Source organism: Python bivittatus, unplaced genomic scaffold (genome assembly GCF_059951505.1).
Source record: "Python bivittatus isolate LINGU-HERP-01145 unplaced genomic scaffold, Pbiv_v1 ctg000220_np1212, whole genome shotgun sequence".
NCBI classification, from domain to species: domain Eukaryota; kingdom Metazoa; phylum Chordata; class Lepidosauria; order Squamata; family Pythonidae; genus Python; species Python bivittatus.
Genome location: NW_028277048.1, coordinates 13236809 through 13253676, shown reverse-complemented (window position 1 = coordinate 13253676; position 16868 = coordinate 13236809). Strand labels below are relative to the sequence as shown.

Below are 16868 nucleotides of genomic sequence, written 5' to 3'. Positions count from 1 at the left end.
ATAGACGTTCATCACCTGAGTTCCCTTTGATGAGGGGAAGATACCTTCCATTGTGATTAGGAGTTGGGGAAGGGTGCCAGATTTTTCCAGCAGAATACTGATCAGAACTACGCATTTTGAACATAATAGGCCAGCTTTATATTATCATCATCACTGGGCTCCCAATTTGTTTCCATTCCCAATTCAAGGTGCTGGTACTAACCTACTAGTTCAGTGTTTCTCAACCTTGGCAAGTTGTGGACTTCAGCTCCCAGCATGGAAGCTCTTCAGCATGGCTGGTTGGGGAATTCTGGGAGTTGAAGTCCATGCATCTTAAACTTGCCAAGGCTGAGAAGCACTGTATTAGATAATGCCCTTTGTGGCTAGGGACCATGGTATCTGAAGGAACACCTGCCCTATGAACATCTTCAGAGACTTTGATCAGAGTGCCCTCCCACGCTGAAGGATGGGGAGTGACTAACTAGAAGCTGGCCTTCTTAGCGGTAGCCCCAATTCTGGAGTGTCTTTCCTAGAGAAGTGCCCTTCCTAGAAAAGTACTATTACTTTATTTTATTGCCTCTTTGATACCAAGCAAAGTTATTTTTATTCCTCGAGCATTCTGATATATTAAAAGTAACTTTTAAATCTTATCTGGAGATTTTAATCTATTTTAAACCACGCCGAGAAAACTTCATTTTGAACTGTGACATATAACATTTTCAAAATTAAAAAAAACCATGTAACGTTTTTATCAACTGTGAACGTGTACGTGTGCACGCAGAGAGGGTGAGGAAGGGAGGAAGAAGAAGGATGGACAGATACTGTACACTAGAGCAGTGTTTCTCACAAGCCATGCTGTCTGGGGAATTCTGGGAGTTGAAGTCCACACATCTAAAAATGCCCAAGGTTGAGAAACACTGCATTAGAGAATGTTGTTCCTCCCCAAGTCATCCACATACCTCTGAACATTTTCTAACCCTCAAGCCACAGATCTTGGAGCAGAATGTTTTGGCATGTGAAAATGTCCTCCCAAATAGTGCCAGTCAAATGAATAAAGGAAGAACGGGAAAGAAAGGATGCTCCTAGTTCAAATTGGTGATTTAAACAGCAGAGTATTTATTCACTGGCCAGGTTTGGAACATGAAAACTGTGGAATTAAGCAGCCCTATTTGCAACTTGATCTTGTGTAAAGAAGGGACAAGCAACCTGGGTCTACCTCATTCTTATACTGAACATGTAATGATTTCATCGCAAGCTAAGATATGAAGCTTGTGTAAGAAAATCATTCCATGTATCAAGGATCAACAAATGGCTTGATCAGAAAGTGCTGAAGAGAGTTTAAACTGCCCAAAAGTCAAAGTGGCACTTATTCCTTTTAAAGATGCAGCAAATTGTTTATTTCAGCCTGCAAGTATGCACAGCCTTTTACATATGTGTAAGATTCCCTCATGTTGCAATCGGCACATGTGTCAATACCTGAATGCCTATGATAATGCACTATGGGCAGAACAATTAACATTGATCTACCTTATATAGTTGTTGTCAGGATTCTCCATGGACCTGCCAGGATAATTGTACAGGAATGCATAATGATAATAACATTTCAGTGCAGTAATTCCCAAAGCCAACAGGATGAGTATACAAAGACCCCTCCAGACACGGATGGCTGCAATTCCCATAATCCCCACCCAGCATATAACATTCAAATTCCTACTCAATTATGAAATTCATTATTCTGGTTTTCACAGCATATCAAGCCATGGTTTATTTCATCACATTTAGCTGAATACATTTTTTTTTCATTTGACCTTAGAGCAACTTGTTAAAGGCCACATTCCCAAAGCTGCTAGTGGGAGCAGGACAAAAACTAAACTTGATTTAATTTACATTGAAATAAAATTCAATATTGTTAATATAGTTTATTTCCAGTAGTTTAATTACCTTAATTACCTAGTATGTCATAAAACATTAAGTTTGGCAACAACTTTTAAAGTTCTCTGGGGGCTGAGCCCAAGATTTTGAGGGGTGGGGGGATGCAGTGCTGCAGCCCTTAAATGATATAATTCTGCCATAAACCAATTTAAAACTGCAATGGCTAGATTCAGACATTATGCTAATTTTTTCTTGCTTTTTGCATTTACAGTATTATTCTCTTTCTTTCTTTTAATACACTCTCTGATGTTCTTGGGATCAACTCAAGTAACCCTGAACTCTTTGGGAGCAGGCAGGTTTTCACCATAACAGATAAACAAAACCCATGTGTGGGACAGCTTCAGCCATTCACTCAATAGTGTCACTCTTAGTAAGCGAAAAGAAACAAACAGAAACCACCAACGCATTTTCTGCTGAGAACAGCAATATTAAAAAAAAGAAAAATCAACCACAGCCTCCTTCTAACAACAGAACAAATGTGAGGGACAAATGCTCTCTCAGGACACATGGGGAACATTTGTTCGGCCTGAGTTAAAATAATATGCACACACCGATTCCGGTGATGTAAAAAAGTTTCACATCCTACTTGGAACTGAAAGCCAGCTGGTCCCCTGGCCCTGCTCGTGTCAGTGCTCCGCTATCACGCTGACTCACAGGCATAATAACAAATGAGTGATTTGTCTTAGCTGCATCAATATTCCTACCTATGGGCAGGAGAAGGCTCCTTGTAACTACATGGACATACCCATTATGCTTTTGTTTTGGCCTACCATCCCTGGATCTCCTAGTGGTCTCCTCTCCAGGTACTACCCAGGGCCAAGCTTGCTTCACCTCAGAGCCCAGGCAAGTTTGGCCAATAGCCCCCATGAAAAAGCACCAACCTGGCTGCCTGCAACCACCAAGCATCCTTACTTACCCATCGGATGCCCTGGATCCTCGGGGCACTGGTCATCTGCCCCTCCAGCTGGATCCGATAGCTGCAACTGCGGAACAAGTGCATCTTTTTCCAAAGCTCGTAGAGGAGATTTCTTTCAGGGACTGGATCCCCAAGTCCCGTGGAGAACTGGGACAAGTCTGCAACCTCACCGGGTGGAAGTTCGACATTCCACCTTCCCTGCCCACTCCAGGCCACCTTTGGGAACAAGAAAAGTAGCTAGATTCTTTTTTCCCATCCTACCGGCACTGGACACAGTTCTTGAAAGAGCAGGGTTGTTATCATACATACATACACTTGAGAGCCCTGAGATCATACATTTTATTGCACTTGAGAACATTCAAAGCCTTTTATGATTTCAGCCATTTATGCCACAGCCATGCAAATAAAGTCTATTTTTTGACTCCGAGGGAGGGACCGAAGGAACTTAACAGAAGAATGGTTTGCCTGAGGTCCACGTTGTAATGTTAAATGCGAGATCTGACCTGAACACCGTTGCTTAGAGAACGCTCGTTTTCCTCTTGATCCCTATCCGGCATTTCCTTCTACCAACTTTTGACGCGCTGGACGACCAGGTGCCACAAGTTCTTTATCATTTCTTTTTCATACAAACAGGATTGACCCAGCTCCTTCTCTGCCGGAGTTCCGCGCCCCCCCCCCTCCTAAATCTGGGCGTGGGGACCGCAGAAAGCAGGAATCGGGCCTCGCCCCCAGGACGTAACCTAGCTGAAACCCACACTTACCTTCATGTCCGGTGTCTGGTCCTCATTGAGAATTCTGGGCGCAGCGGGGCCCGCAGCCTTCGGGGGTCACACGCGACGCTGTTAGGATAGCAGCAAAACTGAATCATCGGGCGGGAGTCGTAACAAAGCGCACGAGCCCGCTCCCTGTTGGCCTGAAGTTGCGACCCGGTCGGTACGTGTTCCCAACAAAACACTTCGCTGGCCCGCCCGCAGCCGTGCGGGAGCCACCAGGATCTTCTCGCTCTTGGCTTCCTGGTCTCTCTCTCTCTCTCTCTCACACACACGAACGCACACACTCCGTCCCGAGCAAAAGCGGCGAGAGGGAGAAGGAGCGCGCGCGCACACGTTCCTGGTTTCGCACCTTCCCTCTTCTGGAGACGCGGCACGGGAGCAGAAGCAGGAAAAGCGCCGCTGAGGCTGCCGCCCGGAGAGCCCTTAACCCTGCGCCGAGACGCATTCAGCTGGAAAAGCCTCTCATCAGAGACCGGGAGCACCGCACCGCACCGCACCGCACCCCCCGCGGAGCCTGCAAACGGGCAGGCATCAACGTTTCTGGTAGAGCGAGTCCCGAGTTCAAAGCAGCCGGCAGCCTAAGGGCTCCCAGAAAGCGGGCGGCGGGCACTTCGAGAAGAGTGTCTCTAGTCACCCCCCGCCCCCCGGCCTCCTTGGAGGTTCAGAGATCAAGACTGCCCTTGTTTCTCTGAGCCTATCGCAACCAGAGTCAGCTAGAAAACCACCTTGTATTTTAAAAGGGCCTTCTCATTTCTCTGTTTTGGGGTTAGATTTCTACCCTAACTTTCCTCCCAAGAGCTCCGTTTTACCTACTGGTCATTTTATGCCCACAACCTTCACCCTGTGAGGTTGGCAGGGGTGAGGGAGTGGGCTTCTATGGCAAAAGGAGACTTGAACTGGGTCTCCTCCGTCCTATCCAGCATCGGAAGCAGTACCCCACCCTGGCTTTTCCATTTTCTGCCCTGTTCTCTGCCATTGTCCTACTGTTTGTACTGTATTGTCTTTTTCCTCCGAACAAGGTGTGTGTTGTACCCTTAGAGCAATCCAGCAAGACAGGATAGGCTGATTACAGGGCCAGTGTTGAGCAACACTGGGTCACTTGCAGGATGGCAGCAGACCCATTTTTTAACCCTTCCCAGTCACAATACAATTTGTTTTGTTCTGGGATAGCATGTGGTGAAGCCCCCTCATTGTGGTTTATGCACTGTAGTGGGTTCTTAGAGCCCAGGCAAACATGATTTATTCAAAAAGCCATGGTTAAACCATGGCTTGGAACATGTGTGAACTAACTAGAGCTCCCTGAGCTATACAATAATATATAAATAATAATGGAATAATAACAACAATATATGAGAGCCAGTTTGGTGTAAGTGGTTAAGGCATCAGGCTAGAAACCGGAAGACCTTAAATTCTTTTCCTGCTTTAGGCACAAAGCCAGCTGGGTGACCTTGGGCCAGTCACTCTCTCTTTGCCCTAGGAAGGAGGCAAGGGCAAACCACTTCCGAAATCTTGCCAAGAAAACTGCAGGGACTTGTCCAGGTAGCCTCTAGGAATCAGGAATGACTCAAATGCATAATAATAATAATAATAATAATAATAATAATAATAATAATAATAATAATAATAATAATAATAGAAGAAATGCAGCTTGTTCTAAACAGAAACCTTCTATGGTTTTTCTACTGTCTTCAGCAGTAGAGAAAGCCAGTTAAAAACCAAGAAACTGTGAGTTCCAGCCCGCCTTAGGCACAAAGCCAGCTGGATGACTTTGGGCCAGTCATTCTCTTTCAGCCCTGGGAAGCAGGCAATGGCAAACCACTTCTCATCCAAACCATGGTTAAGCTGATGGTGCCAATTGACCCCCATTATCTTTGCAGGCACATGTTTAAAAAATATTTCTATTTGGTTTTTCTTAGCTAATAATAATAATGCAGCCCAATAAACACCATATAGGAGTGTGTGGCTCAGGTATTCCTGGGCTAATTGTGCAGTTTCAACCACGAGAATTTCTCAGTTGTATTCAGCGGCGATGCTGGCAAATAGCCTTCTTGGGTTCATCTTTGGTGCTACACCACTGATTCAGCTGGAGGCTTTCTCCCTTATCTGATCTAAGAATGTACAGTTTGCTACTGGGCAGAGTTGACTTACAGGAGTTTATCCAGGGAAGTTCAGCAAACCTGTAACGTAACAGGTCAATGCGTCACAGCTTATATCACTACGGAAACTGATTGAGTGGACGCTATTTACAGAAGGAATCACCAGAAATTGTATTAGTGGGAGAAATACAAAAGATAAATTATAAGTCGACTAGGACTTACGTGGCCTCTTGCCCCCCAAATTTATGCCTACCAAAGTGCAACATTTGATTAAATCAATCTAAAAGAATGGGAATTCCATGCAGCTCCAATGTTTGCATCTAAGACTTGGATTGCCCAACATGTAAAGGATGGTGTGGTTAGGTATACAGTGATAGTTTAAAGTGCAGTTAAGCAGAAGCGCCATAAGCACAACTGTTCCCAATGGTTATTCGCTGGTTATTTACCATGGTGGTCAACTCCCCCTTCAATCCCTCAAGCATTGTAAAAACCAGAGATAGGAGTAGATACAAAATGGGGTTGTCCCAGCATGTCATGTTCACCTTCTTAACACAGGAAATAAATTATCTTGCATCAAATCCAGAGAGCATTAATCCCCTTTCAGATCAACAGGGGAAGGTTAGCAAACAAGCTGCTACCTCGTTAAGTTTGGCCATTAAGTTGAAACTAGAGCCACGTGAGCACATAAAGAAGTCACCCAACCGAACCAGTCCTGCTATGAAATGCCACCACCTTACAAGTCAAAGCACCCATTGAAATTAAATCACAAATCACAGGATTCAATGATCCAAGCAATATGCCACCGTAAAGTGACTGTACAGTAAATACTCAAGCACCTGGTTTTATAACAAAATGAGAGCTACCGTTTAGTCCCATCTCATGCCAGTTTCTTACTGGCATGAATGAGGAGATGGGGGAGGGGGGGACGGGCAGGTAGATTAGACAGATATTACAGGGTTGGCTCCAACACTGATAAAATCTTGGCTGTCTCCTGTACTCAATGGCTGCAAAGAAGAGGGCAAAGAAAGATTTTTTATTTTTTTATTTTAATTATTAAATTTATATGCCACCCATCTCCTCCAGATGTACGTGCTGCCTTATAAGTGCTGGAAGTTTGCCTCTTTAGCTTGTATTCCCCCTTTCCAGTGCTCATATAACCATATGAGGTTCTATCTTAATTCCAGGTTTAGCACTTTCCCATTATCCAAAGCTTTTGCTTGATCAGTTTCACGAGCAGCTAGATTATACTCTTCACTGAGCCATTGTTGGGTGTGCCCAACACACTAAGCCATATTGCATGGCTTACAAACCACAGTGACTGACTTCACACAAAACACTAAGCTGATGTCAAGCAAACTCTGTTACTGGTTTGCAGAGCGTGTTGGATGTAAGTAAATGTAAGCCTTACAATATTTAGCAGCCTCAGTGAGTAAACAAAGGGAACATGAGAAAACTCCCAATCAAGCTTTTCTTCTACTGCCTGGCCCTGGCTCTCAGGAGTAGATAGAAAGATGTCTTTTCCATTATCTGCTCCCCAATTTTTTTAACTGGAGATGCCCAAGAGCTGAATGCAATGCAGGTGCTCCACTATTAGAACTATGGTCCTTCCCCGGCATTGTTTCCAATAGCATTTCCCTCATCCCTATTCTGTTTTATTCTCATTCCCTTTATTTCCCCTCGTATGATAGCTTACTACAATGCTGGTTTAGTCACTATCTGAGAGCAACCCCAGGTATAGCACATTACAGCTTTTCCACAAAGTGCCAGATCCTAATCATTAGAATGCCAGGTTCGGTCTTGGCATAGAAACAGCATTGAATTATTAAGACCTATCAATGTCCAAGGAGGAGAAAAGGGAAGACATGCTTAGAATACCATCAAGTAAGGTAAAAGCAGTATTTAATTTTAAAAAGGTATCAGAAACACTTTTAGTAGAACCCTACTGCGTGCCTAGAGGAAGCTGCTGAAATATTCAAGGAACTAGACCTGAGTGTTGAAACATGAATCAAATACTCTGACTGATTACTGTTTCTTTATAGAAGCGCCAAGTGATGGGGTTTGTACATCACCCTAAGTCATAAACTGTAGGTAGAAATCACAATAACAGGGTACACAAAGCCTGCTAAACTAGGTCCAACAAACTACAGACTTGTAGTGTGAGCCCAGCTACCAGATCTCAGCAGTGAACATCTGAACCATCAGTACACAGCAGCAAAGAAACGCTTTATTATTATCTAGCAGCCCAGACCTGATATGCCTAGGCCCAGGCACTAGAAGACCAAGTGATGTCCATGAAGAAGGCCTCAGGTTTCACCTGTCCTTTTTCCAGGTAGGACTGGGAGAGAGACACTTGGTGAAACCCTTTCAGGTTGCTGTAGCCAACTCAAGCAGGCAATATTGAGCTAGCACTAGAAGTCTCTGATACAAGGGGGTGCTGCCCATTTGTCAACCAGGAACAGTCCAATGACATTAAGGTTGGTCGATTGATGGGAGGCAGGGAGAGAAGGTGCTGCAAAGATAAGCAAGTATACAGTGGAAAGACCAGTGCGTGCATAGCAAGACGATTGGGGCTGAGCTGCCGGATGGAAATATCAGCAGCACTTCACTGGGAAGATGTGGGGCTGGAAGTCCTAAGTGCCCAACGATGGATGGACTGAACGTTCATTTAGGTGGAGAGACTTGAGGGTTTCTAAAAACAAACATCTGTACAATGCCAAAATGTTTGGGAATGCCAGTGGTAAATTTTATTAAACCAATTGTGTTTAACAAGGAGCTTGGATAATCCCTCCCCCCCCCCACAAATTTAACAAGGGGCTCACAAGCTCCTTCCACTACAGCCCTGCTGTCATGGTAATAGATAACTTCATGATAAAATCAAGTGGAACTTAGATTCCAGAAGTGTGCAAAACCTTCAGAAAGGTTCTTCCACCATTCCAGATATATTTTGAGCTGAAAACAGCCCCATTTCAAGCTTGAAACACCTACTAGAAACTTGAAAAACAACTTGTTTGGAATTCAGAATCACTTTTCATTCTCATAGCAGGGGATTTCAAGGAATGCTGTTTTACTGTTTTCGTATTATCTTTTAATGTTGTAGGCTGCCCAAAATCTTAGGGAGGTGGGCAGTCTTCTCAATTCAATAAACAAACAAAATGTTTGGTGTACCCCTGTTAGGCACAAGTTCTATTTTGAACGAACATGGATTGCACCTCCTGGTCAGGTTCCTCCTTAGTTGTTTTTTAAGGAGATTCAAAAACCAACAGTACCTCCTTTCAGTTATAAGAGAGGTGGGAATGTAAATACTCCACACACTTCAGGAACCACATTGTCACTTGCTACTAGGACCGATACGTCCAGGGGGTATCAGGTCATTTGTCCTCTTGAGAACTACAACAAGATCAGTAGTTTCAGGGAGCGTTGGTGTCCTCTGAGGCTCCCTAAGGACACCACGTAGCTGGTCTTAATTGGAATGATGAAACATTCAGAACTGCTGTCTAAATTACCATGTTCTCCTTTTCCTGCCCCATCTGTTTGTTTTTTCTGCCTTGTGTATTTTCAGAAACTGTTTATTATTACAGAAGCTACTCTGGGAGCTTTTCAAGATGGAAACCAGGGTATGATTGTTTCCAGTAAATGAACCACAAAGCATGCTGTAGATAGTGGTGGACTCCTGGTGCTCTAGATGTTCTTGAACTACCCCTTCCAGCATCCCTCACCATAGAACATGCAGCTGAAGTGGTTGGGAATTAGCATCTGGGGGGCTGCTGGTTGTCCAGCCTTGTTATAGATGGAATTGATACCATCAGCTGTAGAAATCCCATCTTAAGGGACCTAAAAGGAGATGGAAGGCGAATGGAACATTTCTCATCTGATGGATGGAGTAATTCTTTGCTTTTCCACCAACTGTTGCAAGCACACAACAGGATCAACATAAAACCCAAAACCTCTCCTAACTGGGGAACAACAACACGAGCCATTTTAACCGTATTATTCAGATTAAAAGCAGGGCAGGTTCATGCACTTCCCAGGCCAGAACAACCTTTTCAAATGCCCTGGAGGGGAGGATGCTGTTGGAAACAACTTTCTTCTGTTCCGTCAGTGCAAAAACAGCCACAACGAAGGCTGAATAATGAGTGAAGCAAGAACCCAAACTTACCTTTAAAATAGTCTGGGATTGCATTGGGCTGCCTGTAGCTGGCAGCGAATAGGCGTACGTGCTATCCCACAGCAAGTGGTGCAATCAATCTAATCTCTTCCCCGCAAAGGGTGGCCTCCTTTCTTGGAGAGAGTGAAAGGGTGGGGGGCTCAAAGAGACAGAGGGTCCTCAAGAAGCTTCAGATTTCACAAAGGGGGGGAGGAGAAGGTCAGGACTGAGAAGCTGCTCCTTTTCAATAGGAGAGGTGGGGGAGGTGTAACCTCCCTGAAAGTCACCTTTGCTAACCAAGAGCTGAGCTGATCAGCTGCAGAAAATATCATCCTTAGTTGGAGCTGAACTCAGATGGATTAAATGCTTTTCTTCACTCAGAGATATATACTGTACAGGGTGCAAAATGAACAGAGGGACCAAAAATCTATGAAGTGCAAAAGCCACAGCAACCACATGGATTTCTCTTTGCAATGAATGTGGGCTAGGCACAGAATAGCTAAAATACTCAAGAACATCCATATGTAACACAGCACCACCTTTCTCGCTATCTATGCTCGAATAATATCCGCAGTGAGAATGAAATCCAAAAGCTGTATTAGTTATGTTTATACACTGTGCTAGGCCATGATTAACTTATCCATAGTTCTGTTGAATAAGCCAAAAAGGCTGCGTTCATACCCCACACTAAGCCACAGACCAATCAACCACATTTGGACTGTACGGCCTGAAGCCAGTTTTTTTTCAATTCAAAATAGTAATAGACCTGGTTCACAAAACACAGTCATGAACATTGGTTTATAAATCACAGCGGCTGGGTTAAGAAGACCCATTTGGTGAAAAAAAAGTACTTGGGCTCTTGACACCAGATAGCAGCAAACTTCAAGCTCCATTCACTCTCCTTCCAAATCATCATCCAAGTGGGCCAGTTTGGGAACTGTACATTCTGATGAAGAGACAGAGGGTTGTAATGAATGCTATGGGAAGTTTGTACTCCTAGGATTTTGTTTTATTTTTTTCCTATTATGGGGATTGTGGAAAATTGGCATAGACGGGGTGGAACTTATATTTGGACTTGTAAACTCTGGACAGTGAATTGCTTTGGAGAACACTGAGACAGGACGCTTGCTTTTGATCTCTTAAAACATAAAACACATCGTCACATGTATGGCTCCAGACAGAACTGGTCGGTATGCAACTCTCACTATCAATTCAGATCCTCGGTCTTTGTGCAAGGCAGCTGGTGTATTACATTTATTAGGCCTGGCCTCTGACAAAGTTGAGTTAATCTCAGAGCTAACTCTATTGTAAACTATTTCACAAGACATCCAAAAGGCAGGCTGAATTCAGGTGGATTAAACACTTTCTTTGACTTATGAGCTAATATTCTATCTCTGCCTTTCTCCTGGCATCCTTGCAATAATTCTGGCTGGAGGGTAAAGGCCACCTCTCTATTAGGAAAATACAGAGCCAGCCTGAAATAAAACTGCTAATACAATGATTTTCAAGCTAAAGCCCCTTGGAATATATTTCACTAAATTGCAGCTACCTTATGTTGATGGTCACTTTAACCCACCAGATTTTCAACTATATCATTGAACTTTTAGTTTAACATCTATATTGTTTTGGGATGACACTTATAACAATTACTCTCCTCTTTGGGATCGTTTGGAGAGCAGCATGTAACACCTTTGAAATTTTGGAAACTTTTATGGTCCAGATATACAGTGTTACACTGGGGCCTTTGTTTTCTGTTTTGAAAGCTGCTAGACATATTTGGTAATTAATAGGTAAGCGGTTAAATTTTGATCCCAAATCGCATGAGAAACTGATGTTATGGCATAACTCAAATTTGAAAATAGTAGGTTAGATGTTTTACTGGAATGCATGGATTAAATAAGGGATTAGTACTTTCAATCAGTTGATTGCTAATGGTTGTTTTAAATTTTTTGAGAGATTGAGTATTTTGAGTTTGGTGGGCTTGCAACATATGCTTGGCATTATATACAATTGAAGTGTGTATTAGCTAAACAGCATGGCTCCAATGATTTAATAGCCTTCAGGTACCTGTGATTCTAGCTTCTTTTAAAGGTGCTGCACTTGAACAGAAATGAACAATTCAATTTTATAAAGTAGTACAAAGGGAAATGAAAGTCATACATAGTTGTATGTTTGAACTATGTAATGAAGAATTGGAGTACCCAGTTTTAAACAGTCAATGGATCATAATGTTAGAAAATGAAAAACATGATTTAAAAATGAAATTAATTCACCATAAAATATTATTTTATGTTTACTGGACCCCCTCAAAGAATGTTTTAAAAAGGATAGAGATTAGATTTCTTACATTGGCAATGTAAGAAATTTTAAGGTTCTTTAACTCATTTGGTCTTGATCTGTTACAGCCTTGTTTTGGCTTAAAATTACTATACATATAAGCTGCTTGGGAAGAAATATAATACTGTAGTTAAGAATCTCAATGTGATGTTGAATTATTTTCCTAAAACATGGAACCTATCATCTCATGAAGAGCAGTGGCTCTCAAGCCTGGGGTACACTGTAGAGTATAATTTTATGTAATTGGAAAGAAATCTATTCTCCTGATTTTAAGGAATAGATCCAGGATATGAGTTGTTTATCTTTTTCTAAAAAATCTCTGTCTTCTAAAAACAAGATGATACGCAATACGTTGCTGTATAGCTTAGATTCAATAAGCTTAATATTTAATTAATTTTGTAGAATTATTTATTGCTATTAACTCAAAAGGAGATTCTAACCTTGAATTAGTATGCTAAAGTATGCCAATGGACAGATGGTGACCAGTTCAAAGGAGATCAAACTATGATGGAAGGAGTATTCTGAAACACTGTAGAGATGTCAACATCCAAAATACCTTAGAAGATATTCCCTACTTATAAGAATCTCTAGTACTAGAAGATGAAGTTAGAACAGCACCTGTGGTCATTACCAAGTTAGAAGGCTACAGGAACTGATGGAATACCCACTGAAATATGGCAGCAACAGAAGAAGGATTAGTCAAGTTTCTAACCAAGCCATGCCAGCAAATCTGGAAAACAACGTGGTGGCCAACAGATTGGTAGAGGTCAATCTACATTCCAATACCAAAAAAGGAGATTTAACAGATGTGCAAACTATTGTACAAAATTCTTAATTTCACATGCTAGCAAAATAATGCTTAGGATCATCCAGCACAAATTAGAGCCTTACATGGAAAAAGAGATGCCAGATGTTCAAGCTGGCTTTAGAAAAGGCCGAGGAACATGAGATATTATTGTTGATAGACACTGGATAGTTGAGAAAGCCAAAGAATATCAAAAAGAAGTCACTATGTGCTTCACTGATCATAGAAAGGCCTTTGATTGTGTCAATCATGTCAAGCTGTGGCATGTGCTCAGAAAAATGGGAATCCCAGAACATCTCATTGTCCTAATGAGAAGCTTATATTCAGGTTAGGAATCCATGGTACTGACAGAACATGGCAAAACAGATTGGCTCCAGGTTGGCAAAGGAGCGCAACAAGACTATATACTCTCCCCTTAGTTATTCAACCTGTATACTGAATATACTGTATATTAAGGGAATCTGGATTGGAAGAAGATGGGTGTGGTTTTAAAATTGGAAGAAGAAACATTGATAACCTGTGCTATGCTGATGATACTATCCTGATGAGTGAAAATGCAAAGGATCTGCAAACTCTAGTAATAAAAGTCAAGGAGCAAAGTGAAAAAATGGGATTCAGTTTAAATATAAAGAAGACCAAACTAATGACAACAGGTAGAACAACCAGCCTTAGAACTGACAGTGAAGATATCAAAGTGGTGGATAGCTTCCACCTTTTAGGATCAACCATCAACAGTAAAGGAACAAGTAGTCAAGAAATACACTGAAGACTAGCACTTGGTAGAACAGCCATGAAGGCCTTGGAAAAGATATTCAAATGTTGTCACATATCTATATCCATGAAGATCCAAATTGTGCAAGCCATGGTATTCCCTGTGACACTCTATGGAAGCAAAAGTTGGATTTTGAAGAAGCAGGATAGGAAGAGTACTGATGCTTTTAAACTTTATTGTTGGAGAAAACTCCTGAGTATACTGTGAACAGCCAAGAAAACAAACCAATGGATCATTGAACAAATCAACCCAGAGTTCTCACTTAAGGCCCAAATGACCAGGCTCAAATTATCCTACTTCAGACACATTATGCAAAGACCCAGCTCTCTGGAAAAGGCTCTAATGTTGGGAAAGGTGGAAGGAAAGAGAAGAGGACAACCAGCAGCAAGGTAGATAGACCCAGTTATAGTGGTGATGAGTGTACTATTGGAAGACCTGAAAAACCACATTAGGAACATGGAGAAAATCTATTTATATTGGTCTTTGACCAAAATAAACTTTGACTATGTGGTCACTAGGAGTTGACAATAACTTGGCTGGCACATAATCAATTTATTGTTATATGAATCTTTTTTCTATTCTTTCTTTTTAGTTTTTGTCCCATTTAGTTTATTTTAATTACTGTAGAATATTTAACTTTTTTTCACAGTATAAACATTCTTTGTATGGGGGCGGGGGGAGGTAGACTTTTTTGTACTTCACTTTAAAAATAAAGTTTTAAAAGCCTACTAATACTATGATCCTAATTGTAGGAGAATACTACATTTATTCTGAGCCAGCCTAGGCTGCCCCATTAAAAAGTAATGGGTTTGTTCTTGGGGGAAGTGATATCCCAGTCTGTCTGGGAGATTCCCTCTTCCAAGGGAAAAAGAAGCACAAGCAGGGTTTAATGCACCCTCCTCCAATGCAGTGGAGCTCTTCGGATGTGTTAGACTGCAATGCCTATCATCCTTAATATGATTATGCTAGCTAGAGACAGCAGAGGTTACAGATCTAGAGAGCACCAATGTAAAACGCCCCCCTCCTCAAATCTGAAGTAATAATTTAGAAATCAGGGTTTCTACATATGCAAAGGGCCCACCCCTGATATCAAGTAGCTAGAACCAATCTATAAATAGCTACAGTTAAAAGTTAGGAGTTTCAGCTCATAGATTCAATTGTCAATATGTTCCCGTAATGGTATGTGGGAATGACCTTGGGAGATGGGTGGGGGGAGAGATGCTGCCTAGGAAATGAGCAGATAAGAGGGGGTATAGCCCACAGCTGGATAATGGACAGAGAAATTTAGAAAGGACCTGCCCTAACTTATGAGGCTGTGAAAAGAGACGGTGGGAGAATTGTACTTTCAGACTTGCAAGATTCTGCTAATGTAGCCTTACAATAAAGTAGACTTAGCTCATCTGGTCGTGTTTCCTGTCTGGTCTATCTGGGAAGGCTGACAGTTCCTTGCCAACTTTATCTCTGTACCTTAAAAAATGCTCTTAAAGGCATAAGAAAGCTGGTATGCAACTTCTCTTAAGTTACCTGCTACACATGCCTCCATGGTCAAGATTTTATCTCCTCCTTTCCTGCAGTCAGTGATCATATCAGTAACAACATTCCAGAACAACCAGATTCATTGCAAAGTATTTCCAAGTGTTAGAGACAAAGAGGGGGGATGGAAAAAGAGCAGTGAAAACGCTTGCCATCGTGGCCTGCAGATGCAGCTTCTAGATCAGTGTTTTTCAACCTTGGCAGCTTTAAGCTGTGTGGACTTCAGCTTCCAGAATTCTCCAGCTGGCTTGCCTTGGGAATTGAAGTCCACACAGCTTAAAGCTGCCAAGGTTGAAAAACACTGATCTAGATCATCACAAGTACTATAGATATAGGATACTGGAGCTCTTGGCATTCTTCACAAGTTCCCACACCTTTTTGCTTCCCTTAAAGACATTTGCTCATCAAGATACTCTTCTGCTCTCCCTTCAAAGACATTTTTAGAACCTCCTTTCTCCAACCTAACACTCACCAGACTGACTGGGAATTCTGTGAACCAGAACCCCAACATGACATGTGGTACAATCTTTTGTAGACCTAGCCCAGCTTTCCCCCATCCTGGCATCCTCCAGAACTGTTGTGATCCCAGAATTTCCAGCCATGAAGGTTCTGGGAGCTGTAGTCCAACGCAGCAGGAGGGTGTTTGACTTGGGACAGTTGGACTACCCATTCCATTTTCTACTTTTAGGGTTGGAGCTTCTGTTCTTTCATCTGCATCTTTTGACACTCCTTGCCTTGTTTTGTGAAAATAAGCCTTCTGTCCGGAAGCTGCACACAGGTTTTGCCCATGCATGGTAAGCAATCTGATGCCCTCAAGGCCTTTTGGACCACCTGCCATTAGCTTCAGCCTGCATGGCCAATGAAAAGGGATCGTAGGGGTAACAAAGACCACTAGATTCCCTGCTGACCAATACAATTCATGTGAAATATTCATAGTAAATGTAACTGTGTGGTTATCAGCAGGTTGATATGCAGATGTGATATGGCTTTTTTCCAAAATAAGATCCTCAAGGTGAGGGGGCTGGGGCTACAACTCCCAATATTCTCAGTGCAGCTGGCTAATAGCCAAGTATTGTAATAGTTCTGGCCCCAACAGGTCTGGAGAGCACTAGCTTGGAGAAAGCTACATTAAGTGATATGGTTTATCTCTAGGGTGTGAAAAGCTCTACTTGATTTTTTTGAGTAGAAGTCACATGAATGCCAAAAGTACAAGAACATATGAGATTAGAATGCAGAAAAGGCCTTGTTGGATTAGACAGAGAACCCACCAAGTCAAATTCAAAATTTTCTTAAATGCCTCTGAGAAGCCTACAAGCTGAGGCAACTTTCCCCTCCAACTATTGTTCCCTAACAGCTGGTATTTTAGGAAATACTGCCTCTGAACATGCAGGTTCAACCTAGCTACCACAACTAACTGGCTCTGATCTCCTTTGAACAAGTGGCTGTCACTGCATCCTGTGTCAGCAGGTTCCATAAATGCCAGGCAGTTCGTTGTAACCAACATTTCAGTATAGGACACACTGACTAGTGTCCTGGGAGTTACAGACTAACCTTTTCCAGAGAGAAGAAGCTGAACTGGGG

General features: G+C 42.3%; 1 protein-coding gene across 3 annotated transcripts in view; it reads right to left on the bottom strand.

The window, feature by feature from the left end:
- RAPGEF3 (Rap guanine nucleotide exchange factor 3) overlaps positions 1 to 4933 on the bottom strand; it is a 61464-nt gene extending 56531 nt beyond the window's left edge. The window contains exons 1-3 of one of the 3 annotated variants that reach the window (XM_088137925.1): positions 3950 to 4933; positions 3589 to 3666; positions 2828 to 3043 (exon numbers count right to left, since the gene is read on the bottom strand). In XM_088137925.1, the coding sequence (XP_087994051.1) occupies positions 2828 to 3043; positions 3589 to 3594 (222 nt within the window). In that variant the 5' untranslated portion in view covers positions 3595 to 3666; positions 3950 to 4933. Of the gene's footprint in view, positions 1 to 2827; positions 3044 to 3330; positions 3486 to 3588; positions 3894 to 3949 lie in introns of those variants that run through there. The other 2 variants (XM_088137924.1, XM_088137923.1) reach the window with 2 other exon arrangements.
- Positions 4934 to 16868: the final 11935 nt, after the last annotated feature.